Genomic DNA, 11,387 nt, shown 5'->3' with positions numbered 1-11,387 from the left:
TGGCCCTCCCAAGGAATCTCCTCACCATGAAGTGAGGGACCGACGGAACAAAGATAGCAGGAAGAGTCCCAATTTCACAGCCACATACACCAGGCCCCTCCTGGCCTAGGCACCTGCTTCCTGGCTCTGTGACCTTGCTAAGCGATTTATTTTCTCTAAGCCTGTTTCTATACCTGTCGAATAAAGAAATTAAAAGTACCAACTTGGAAGGAGAAGTGTTAAGACTCAAATTTTTATATAACATGTATGTGTCTATTTGAGTCTCTGTCTCACACAAATAATAAATACATACAAATATAATTTTTGTGTGTGTATATATATACATATGTGTTTATAACGGGCAGGCAGTGTGATGACCTACTCCACAGAGGACAGGAATCTGCTGCCCCGCTGGTCCCTGGTCACTTCGCAGCCCTACACAATGTCTGGGCATGGGTCGGCCTTCAGGCCTATGGTGCCGTTGCATGGCTTACTACCCGGCTTCTGCTTGACTTTGGAGAAGAGTGTGGCAGTGAGGCAACCCCCTGGTCTCCCCAGTCTCCAGAGAGAACAGAGCCCAGGCCACAGACCTACCCCTCTAGGGGTGCCCAAAACTGCTCCCCACACACACTGTCCTCCAGTCAGTTCAATGAAGGCAGCCATGGATTTGGGCTGCTCAGCCTGTGGACGGCCCTATTCAGACCTGGCCTTGTGCTCTGGCCACCAGGGCTGCTGGCCCAGTGGCCACCGGGGGTCCGGCCTGCGGGCGGGCTCGCACTTGGCAACTGCCCTGAAAGCCTTCCTGGTCTTCCCCAAGGCTCTGGCCCCGGCCTGGCTGGAGCGGTCGGCCTGTCTGGCCAGAGAGGGATCCACGTGAGTCAGGAAAGCAGTGCCCTTCAGCAGCCGTCTGTCCTCCCAAGGCGGCTCGCGGCGGCTGGAAATGTGTGCGGCTGCGGGCTGGGCGTGCGAGTGTGCAGAGAGCACGCTGCGGAGCGGGCGTGAGTGTGAGCCGCGTGCGCGCGCGTGGGTCCAGAGCGCAGCTGAGATGGATCCGTCCCGGGGCGGCGGCGGGCCGGGAAGGTCTCCTCCCCCCACCACATTGAGAAACCTCAGTGAGTCACCGAGTGGTTCTGCATATTAATGAGCTCGCTCGCGGCGAGGGCAGGAGCGGATTTAAAAGAGGCCGGGGCGGGCGGAGGGAGGCTGTGGAGAGCGCGCAGAGCGGAGCGCGCAGCCGGCGACCCGCAGCCCGGGCACCCTCCGACGGCGAGGCGAGCTAACCGCGCGGGCGCCGCGCTCGCACCCAGCGAGCCCAGCCGGGCGGCGTCTCCGGGCCGCCGCACCTACCGGCCGGCCCGTCCCAGCTCCCGCGCCCCGGCCAGCATGAGGCTCCTGGCGGCCGCGCTGCTCCTGCTGCTCCTGGCGCTGTGCGCCGCGCGCGCGGACGGTGAGTTCCGGGAGGTCCCCTGGCGCCCCATCCCGGGGAACCCAAACACCGACTGCTAAGCACCCTGGGGTCCCGGGAACCCGGGGAGGCGCGGAGGGCGGGCTCGGGGCAGAAGATTCCTGTGCGACTAAGCAGCCCCCGCGCGCTCTCCTGCAGGGTCCAAATGTAAGTGCTCCCGGAAGGGGCCGAAGATCCGCTACAGCGACGTGAAGAAGCTGGAAATGAAGCCAAAGTACCCGCACTGCGAGGAGAAGATGGTTATGTGAGTTCTACCTCCTACCTACCCCGGAGGTGCCCCAGTCCGTGCCGGGCGCAGCCTGGGCCGGGTCAAGCTAACACATTTCTTTCCGCCCTTATCAAAGCCTTGACTGGGGTTTTGCATTTGCCAGACAGTCTGGAAAGGAGATCATTGTCCGTGCTCCAGAAACAGTGTCTCTCAGTTCACGCTCGCCAGGATTCAAATGGGTAGCCTCGGTGTGTGGGCTCTAGTGGCTGCCCGGGTGCTAGGGCAATCAAGGGTTAAAGGCCCCTGTGTGCCAATCTAGAATATCTAGGTTGAAGTCACTCAAATCCAGACTGGTGCTTGTGACCTTCCTGTCACTGGAGAGAGAGAGGAGTCATGCCAATAGTAAGTCACAACTTTCAGCCTTTCCTTCGATCCCAGGGACTGTCCTCTGAGATGGCTAGTTTGGGGCTCCTTGGAATTTCATTGTGAGAGTACTGCTGGCTCTCCCCCCAGCAGCTGGACTCCTGTGGGTCCCTAAGCAGAGCAGTCAGGTGGAAAGTGCTAGGCTGGGTTAATGCGCCACATGCCCTGGAGCCCTGCTTGGTGGGGATGTGGGCAACGTTTTAAAAACTGGGACAGCAAGAGAACACTGAGTTTCATTGCTTCTCTGCCTTCCCAATTAACCACTTGAGGCCAGCAATGCTGTTTCCCCATCAATACCCTCTTGGCCAGGAAGGGAGCCCTTGGCAAAGCAGCTCCCAAATATTTGCCATGGACCATTGGCCCCTCTTCCCCTCCCCCAGAAACAGGACACACTTTATTCTCCATCTGGGCAAGTGCCTTCTACCAGCTGGCCCTGCCTGCCCAAAGGCCTTCACACAGTGTCTGCAAAGGCAGAGGACACCCCCACCCCAGACCCCCACCACCCGGGCGGCACAGTCAGGCTGAGGATGAGGAATTCAGAAAGCCACTGGCCTGAGCTGAACCCTGTGCTTTCCTCCATCTAAATTAACCTCTGCATCTCTGCCCCTGGACTTGAAAAACAAGTCCGGAAAACTGCCCACAAATCCTTGCAGGTAGGCGACAGGAGCTGTGGCAGGAGCCTCACGCCCCTCAGGACTTCCAGCTGGAGGGCTGAGAGTGTCAGAGAGCATCAAGAGCTACCTCTAAGAACTTGCAGGGAATGGAAACAGCAGCAGCAACTCAAAAGCACAGAATCTGCTCCAGGCAGGCTTGTTCTTCCTGGCTAAACTTCTCTGGACACAGAGAAAACTACATCAAGCAAGTGCATGAGGAGGCTCCCGGTAGCCTTGTGAAAACTTGCAGGGACCCTGTGAATCAGCGCCAGTCAGCATCTCCTATACCCCCACAAAATCCTCACCCCATCTCCAGAGGGCTGGAGGCACCTCTCATTCCCAGATCAACAAGAGCCAGCACTTTTTTGCCAAAGCAGGTTTTCAGCCCCAAAGGCTAAACAAAAGCAAGTTTTCCAGCTCACCCTGAGTCACCCAGAAATCTCTGCTGAGGCTGGGGACGGGGACAGGGCAGAATATCTTCTAGATCCCTGGCAGGGGCACTCCTTGTGCCCAGAAGGGTCCAGGAGAGTCCAGGTTTTGAAAAGGACAGTTTGTATCATATGTCCACTGAGCTCTCACCAAAACCTTCAGCATCCCAGGACTGCTGAGGAGAGGGACACAGGGCTCAGAATTCCTGATAGTTGCTGGGGTCACAAATCCTCCTGTCTGCACTTACTACCCTGGTGTTAGGATGTAGCCTTTGAGCGCTGCGGTGGGAGGGCCAAGCATCCTTTCCTGCTCTCCCCAACCTTCAGGATTTGGGATGCTCAGCCTGCACACTGACCTGAGGAGGGGATTTTTATCAGGTTTTGCCATGTTCTTTCATTCAGAGTGCAAAAGCAGCATTGTAGGCACAGAGAAAAATGCACGTGCTAAATTGCTGCAGGTTGATGAGGTGGCAGAGGGAGAGAGACAGCTGGATCTCACTCTGAAGCTTTGCCCCATGCTCAAGGACTAGAAGGAGCCACATGACTAAAGAGTGCCTGGGAGAAGGCTGGATGGAAGGCCTGTCCCTGCCCCAGGGAGCATAGGAACGGGCGTGGGGGGGCTCAGAAACTTAGAGCAGGGAAGAGAACAGATAACCCAAAAGTTTTCTGGCCCCATTATATTGACAAGATCTTATTTTCTTTTTCCACTCATTGGAGGGTGGCATTCATGGTGATCTTGCTCCCTTGCAGAACTTGGCCCATGAGCCCTGACTTTGACCCCCTGGTAGCCTGTGGGGAACCAGCTGACCTCTCTCTCCCCCCTCACTCCCAGCCACCATTCCCTGACTGGGAAGGGGCATCCACCCCTCACCTTGCACTGAGCTCATATCCTATGCCAGGGCTTGTCTTTCTCCTTGGCCGTCTCATCTTCCACAACTAATTACTGAATATATATATATTCACACGGCATCTGCCAGATACTCACACATTCACAGACTATCATTCCAATAACCTTATGAGTCAGGTCCTATTATTGTACCCATTTAACAGGTGGGTAAACAGATTCTGAGAGGTTACCCAAGATCTCACAGCCAAATGGGGGATTTACACCCAGGCCCTGCTCTCTGTACTAGGTCACCCTGGCTCTCTACCACATGGCAAGGCCCCTGCCAGTCATTGGCCTGAGATTTTCAGGCTGTGCTGAAGGGTGGTCTCATGTTTTTGCCCCAAGGTGAGATAACTGGGACTTCACAGTCAAGCATCGAAATAGGTTTCAAGGCCCATTCAGATTGGCAAATGCCCAGCCCTGGGATAATCCACAGCAGCGGGTCAGAGAACCAGGATTGAGGCGTGAGACAGAGACACAGCACCTGTGTGACATGTCTCAGCCCCACCGTGGAGTTCAAGTTTGGGACAGAGGTCTTCACTTTGCTGGAATTCACACTCTCCACCTCTTGGTCCCTGACCTTTACTCCCACAAGAGGATCAAGCCCAAGACCTTGAGGGCTCCAAGGAAAAGAGAGAGGCCTCTCACTCAACACAGGATCAGATCCTAACCAGAGTCAGAGATTAGAAGACACCAGCTGGGCAGCGGCTGCTTGCCTGTAATCTCAGTACTTGGGAGGTTAAGACAGGAGGATTGCAGGTTAGAAACCAACCTCAGCAACTTAGCAAGACCCTGTTTCAAAATTAAAAGGGACGGGGGTATAGATTAGAGAATTCAGATCAGAGAAATCAGGAATTCCCCTGAGTTCAACCCCTAGTACCAGGGGTGAAGAGGGAGAGAGATTGAGAGACCAGAGGACACCAAAACCTTCCAAGGAGCCAACCAGTGGGGTGAACACTTGGGTGGGCTGCCTGGAGGGAAGGAGGAGGCCAAGTCTCAGTGCCCTGACTCAGAGGCACTGGGGCCACACGCAGGCCATGCAGGGTGCTGTTACTGAGACGTCCTCACCCTCCGTCCCCCATCCCACTCCATTGCAGTATCACCACCAAGAGTGTGTCCCGGTACCGGGGCCAGGAGCACTGCCTGCACCCCAAGCTGCAGAGCACCAAGCGCTTCATCAAGTGGTACAACGCCTGGAACGAGAAGCGCAGGTATGCCGTCCCCCTCGCCCTCTCCCCAGCTCCAGCTGCAGCTCTGCGGACAGGAAGGGACCCCATACCAGATCACCTAGCCTGCTGAATGTGTGAGCACCCACAATTTCCACAGTAAGCAGATAGCCAGACACTTCTTACATATTCCCAGGGATGAGAAACTGGCCACTTAACAAAGCAGGCTGCCACTGTCTTAGACAGCTGTCTGCTTCGCAGGTCTATCCTTTAGTTGACCTAAACTCACTTTTGTTTTTCTATTATAGTCTTCATTGCTCATTTTACTTAAGTCACATAAGCTTCCAAGCAGCTGGGTGAGGAGCTCCTGGCAGGGTTATCCTCTGTGGCTCTCGTGGGGTGAAACGTGGCCATTTACATGACTGTTTGTAAACTGGGGACAGGCACGTGATAATGATGACGCCCTGCCAACAACACATTCTCTCTTCAGGGTGCCCATGCCCCATGCTGCCCAGACATGTGAGAAATTCCTTCCCCGCAGGTGCTGGGAGGAACCTGGGTCTGTCCCTTTGAAATCAGAACCATTCTAGAGCCATTCTTCCCTAGGCTCTGCTTCCCCATATCAGAAGGTAACTTCCCAGCTCTGACCCCTGGACTGTGGCCTTGGCAGGGGACCTGCAACACACAGGGCCTGCTCACACCTTTACATGCACATGCATGAGGACCACCTCCCCAGGAGCCAGTGCAGGGCTTCACCCTGCAGAGAGGGAACCCAAGGGCGGTGGAGAGCGGCTTGGCCTGCCTGGCAGCACAGGGCAAAGCGAGGCAGGAACCCAGGCCCTGGCAGTGCAGCGCCGCCTGGTGGGTGCCTCTCACCTGCCAGGCGCCACTGCCCCTGCTCAGCCCCATGACCGGCTCCCCAAGCTGACACTCACACCCAGCTCCTGCACCTGAGCCTTTGTCTCCAAAACTGCCTCGTCTGCAATTGCTTGAAATAGAAAGTGATGAGGGCAAGAGACTATTTTCTATGATTCCGATGGGAATGGAGCCCTCTTTCGGGTCAGGGCAGGCAGCTCACATGGCAAAAGCAGGACCTTCTCTGTCCACTGTCGCCCTCCAGGCCCCGTGTCAAAGTGGAACAAGAAGCTGGGTGCTGTGTACACGCCTGTAATCCCAGTTCTTGGGAGGCTGACATAGGAAGAGCACAGGCTCGAGGCTAACCTCAGCAACCAACAAGACCCTGTTTAAATTTTTTTTTAAAGGAAGGTTAGGGGTACATCCGGAGGTAGAATGCCCCTGGATCTGATCCCCAGTACAAAAAAAAAAAAATTAAGTGGAACAAGGCTCACCCCAGGGCCAGCTCTCAGAGGGGGTGGAGGACATCTTGCTTGGGCTCCAGAGACGCTCAAACCTTGTGCCCATCTTCTTCCTCCCACTCCACCCGGTTGCACCTGCAGGCCTGGAGCAGCCTTGCTTTTCACTTCTGCAAATTGCACTGATGAAAGCAACCCAGAGGCTCTTGGTCACTGGGCCTTCGTCACTTTATTACATCATCAGTCCATCCTCCTGGTGGAATGCCCTCCCCTCACCCTCCACTTGAAAGGATTGACAATATCTTCATGAATGGAGATTGGAGATATAAAGGGAAGCTGAGCCAGATGGAGGAAGGAGAGGGATGCAGGGCAGGACAGGCTGTGGGGCCAGAGAAGGGAGCTCAGAGCACCTCGGAGACCAGAGCTCCCAGCTCTGCCAGGGGCAGCTGGCCAGGCATTTTGCTTCTATGGACAGTTAGGCAGTCTCACTCAGAAATCAGGGCAAGACAGAGGAAGTGATGGCCTGAGTGTTAAGCGAGGCCCCTGGGCAGCCAAGGGTCAGAACTAGAGGGAATTAAAATCCCTAGGAGCCCAATGTGGTGGCACACCTCAGGACTTGGGAGGCTTAGACAGGAGGACGGCAGGTTTAGACCAGCCTCCGCAACTTAGTGAGATCCTCAGAAACCTAGGGAGACCTCGTTTCAAAACAAAAAATAAAAAGGACTAGGGGTCTAGCTCGAAGGTAGAATGCCCCTGGGTTCAATCCCTAATACCACAAGTTAGTTAAACAATTAAATGGAGTCCGTGTGGGCCGTGAGGGGAGAGGGTCTGTGAACGCACACAGCCTCGTAGATGTAAGGCAACACAGTCAAGAGGAAGAAACAGGATGCAGGCGCCTCATCCCTGCCCCAGCCCACAGGCCACGCCTGTCAGGGAGGACCAGCCGTGAGGGAGAGCATGCTCCTCTAAGCGGACTTCATACAGCTGGGGATGGGGCTAGGGGGCCAGGACCAGCCACCGGGCTAGAGACACTCTCTCCCCTCTAGCTGTCAATGGCACATCCCATGGCTGTGTGCCTCAGTTTCCTCACGTGCATGAAGGTCCACTTGACGGAGCTTTGAGGGTAGAGTGGGGTTTCAGAGGTGTAAACCAATCAGAACACACAAAGCCAGACCTGTGTGAGCGTTTGTGTCCCGCCAATCACAGCCCTCAGAGCCGTCCCCCAGCCCCGTGTCCCCAGCCAGCTGCTGTGAGCTGCCACCACTGCGCCCTGAGCCTCCTTCACCTGTGTGTTCTCTTCCCAGGGTCTACGAAGAATAAGGTGGAAACCCTCCGATAGGGAATCTCCAGACCAGTCAGGAGACTTCGGCAAAGGACTTTGCAGCTGAAAATTTTAAAAACCCTTTCCTTCTCACAGGCATAAGACACAAATTATATATTGTTATGAAGCACTTTTTACCAAGGGTCGGTTTTTACATTTTATAGCTGTGTGTGAAAGGCTTCCAGATGTGGACCCAGCTCTCCTGCGCCCCAGACTTCACCACAGGCAGCTTTTTACCGAAAAAGGGGGAAATCATGCCTTTCCTTTTTAAGAGAATGCTTTTTTGTATTTGTCCATACGTCACCACACATCTGAGCTTTATAAGCGCCTGGGAGGAACAATGAGCTTGGTTGAAACCTTTCATTGCAGTACTGCTTCGCTCCTAGCGCAGGACGCTTCCGCTCGGAGGGCCTGGCGCCTCGGCAGCTGCCCCGGCTCTCCTGGGCCTCTGGCCGGCCGCAGCCTCAGTGGCCCCAGTTGCCTGACAAGCAGAAGCAGGTCTCTCGGCATCTGTGTTTAAAGAAATTCTGTTTGGTTGCCAGAGAAATGTGCTTCCTTCCCCCTGGTTCATTTTTTATACATTCTAGGAAACGTTTATTTCCAAGATACTATATTAAGGATACAATTGATCCTTAAAGAGAGTGTTAGAGCTCGGTACAGGGGCGCACACCTGCAATCCCAGTACTTCAGAGGCTGAGATAGGAGGATCACAGGCTCAAAGCTACCTTTGGCAACTTAGAAAGACCCTGTTTCAAAATTTTATAAAAGAAGGTTTGGGGGTGTAGCTTGAAGGTAGAATGTCCCTGGGTTCAATCTCCAGTACCAAAGAGAGAGAGAGAGAGAGAGAGAGAGAGAGAGATGTCAAGGAAGGTTCACAATGTTTAATGTGAACCTTCAGTGTATAATGCTTCAGAAACTTGGGAAGTTTCCGCACAGCTAGTGAAAACCTTAGGAGAAAACTCAGAAACACACAAATGCACACACAACACACAGCCAGACACACTCACTTTATCGACAGGGGAAACCTTCACGGCATATTTCTTTCCCTCACCTCCGCCAAACACGCATTACTAAAGCAAGATGCCTGTGACCCTCGCAGTCCGCGGCACACAGCGCAGTGGTCTGGAGACTGAGAGGAAGGCTGCCTCCCCACACACATGCCCTCCAGAGCGCCTCCCACACGGCCCCTCGGGAGGCCGCCCGGTACCACTGTGCTGTGTGCTATGTAAATGTCAGAAACCATTAGCAGTGCATGCAGGTTTCATATTCTTTCTAAGGTGAAAAGAAAAGTAATAAAATATATTTGGAATGTACCAGAATGCTAGACTCTGACTTTTTTCCTATTAAGCTTAGATATCCATAAAATGTCGGCCTCATCCTGAATAAACAGGGAGGAAAACTGGTGTTTCCCTAATACCTGTCAACACTGGTCTCCTCTGTGGAATGGGCGGAGCTGTCATTCCATCCTGAAAATCAGAAGCTGGGCCTTGAGGGGAGTGTTCACCACAGCGCAGCAGAGGATGGGAAAAGCAAGGTGGGCCAAGGTGCCCTGGGGCACAGGCCCCAAGACTCCAGGGGGCTTGGGGAGGGGCAGGAGGCCCCACCTGACAGCTTTGGAGCTGGAGCCAGGCTGCCCGGGGGACACAGCTAGATGCTGAAGCTAACCTGAGATCAGAGGAGGCTGCCAGGGCATGGCAAGCACCTGGTGCTTTATATTTACACAACCAGGCCACTAATGTTGCACAAAGTATCCACAGCACGATATCAAACAGCAACCCGTGCCAGACAGGTCTCAGATGGGTCCCCTTTCCCAACACACAGCAGGACCACTCAAGGGGACAGTCTCTAGACCAGGAGGCAGGGGCCAGTCAGGCACTCCCCTTCACCTCCGCAGATGGTCTCCTGACATGCCGGCTCACTCAGCCTTCCACAGCGGGCCCCAGAGCACTCCCAGCAGAGTGCCACTACCAGCCCTTCCCATCACCTGCTTTCCCCTACAGCTCCAAGCTACACCACTTATATCCCCGATGAAGCAGGACCAGAGAGGTTAAGAAAGCTGCCGGAGACCACAGGGGCTCTTATCACTCGTCACTCTCTCCGATGGTCAGGCTGGCAGCCTTTCTGCGGGGAGGTGGGGTGGGGAGCAAGGGTGATGCCACCTGAGCTGGAGACTGGGACTCCCCAGGGTCTGTCTCCTCTTTCCTTTTGTTACAGAAAAAGAAGGTAGATTGAACAGAGAATCCAGAGACCAACAGCCAGAACAGAGTAGGAGAGTCCTGTAGGCTGGCACACAGCAGGGCAGGGGACAGAAGAAACCAGACCCCTCTTCCTGGAGCCCCAAACCTTCCCTGGGCCAGAGCAGCACCAACAAGCCTCATGGGGAAGGGCAGGTGCAAAGCCAGGTGCTGGAAGAGCCCGTATCTCCCTCTGCAAAGCTCCCTTCATTTGCTCGTAAGTTGGAGTGCGGCACAGGCCACTCGCTCTATGCCCAGCCTCACCCTCACCTTCTGTTCACTCCAAACACACCACACCCATCGCCGCCCTGGCCAGGTACTGCCTTGTCTTGCCTGTGGTTCTAATGCCAGCAGCCCTCACCCACCCTGCTGGCCCAAATGCTCCCACCCCCTACCTTCTCTCCAAGTCCCTGATGGCATCAGCAACAACAGTGATGGCACCTGAGGACAGGGGTCGGCCACTGCCTGGCACTGCCCTCACAGCTGGCTGTGCTGTAGGTGCCCAGCTGAGGCACGGTGAGCACCCAGGGCTGGGAGCTACTTTAATGGGGAACTAGAAGGAGGCTGGAGCTCAAGCCCAGTCTGTAAAAGAACAGGAGCAGAGATTTCCAAGTGTCTCCTTTCCCCAGACTGTATCCCTGGATAACAAAGACTGGACTTCATTTCTTGGAGGCCTTAGACTCTTTCCTCCACTGGACAGTTTACCCTGACCACCAAGGCAGGCTCTGAGCACCAGGTCTCAGAGCTAAGCCCCTTTTCCATAGTGACACAGGCATCTCCCATAGCTTTCCTTCTCTGGGCTTCCCAGCATCCCTGTACATGTCCACCCAGCACATTTCAGAAAGAATGATTCCAGCGTGGCGGAGAGAGGCCAGGCAGCCTGTCCCACTGGGCTCTGAGGTGGCAGTTCTCACGGGCTCCCCTGGCTAGAAAGAGCTCAGTCCTCTGCCACCAGGCAGACCCGACCCTTTGGACTCCCAGCCGGGCACCTCCACTACCTTAAAGGCAGGTGGGCATAGGGACCCTAGTGCCATCGCCTCTGGCTTCCCAAAGCATTCTTAAGCAGTGCACACTGCTTGACACCAGGACATCCAGGTCCTCGAGCTTATCTCCACCTGGCCAAACCCTCCCCAGACTGCCCCTGTACCTCAGAGCATCCCTGGGTCACCCCCGACTCCAGTCAAAACTGACTAGATAATTTGCAGGACCTGGCACAAAAGAAAAGATGCAGGCCACCCGTTCAAACATTTTAAATCCCTATTTAACAATTATTTAATATACATTTCAAATAGCCAAAAGGTTCTGAATGTT

The 11,387-nt window shown here is 54.7% G+C and overlaps 1 protein-coding gene across 1 annotated transcript; it reads left to right on the top strand.

Moving 5' to 3' along the window:
- Nucleotides 1-1,362: 1,362 nt before the first annotated feature.
- Nucleotides 1,363-7,841, top strand: CXCL14 (C-X-C motif chemokine ligand 14; the record flags this gene model as incomplete). Its single annotated transcript, XM_080713713.1, has 4 exons — nucleotides 1,363-1,426; nucleotides 1,583-1,688; nucleotides 5,140-5,253; nucleotides 7,826-7,841. The coding sequence occupies 4 exons, from the start codon at nucleotides 1,363-1,365 to the stop codon at nucleotides 7,839-7,841; spliced, it is 300 nt and encodes a 99-aa protein (XP_080569839.1).
- Nucleotides 7,842-11,387: the final 3,546 nt, after the last annotated feature.

The sequence above is a fragment of the Muscardinus avellanarius genome (genome assembly GCF_963383645.1).
Source record: "Muscardinus avellanarius genome assembly, chromosome: 1".
Classification (NCBI taxonomy): Eukaryota; Metazoa; Chordata; class Mammalia; order Rodentia; family Gliridae; genus Muscardinus; species Muscardinus avellanarius.
This window is presented reverse-complemented; position numbering and strand designations above follow the sequence as displayed.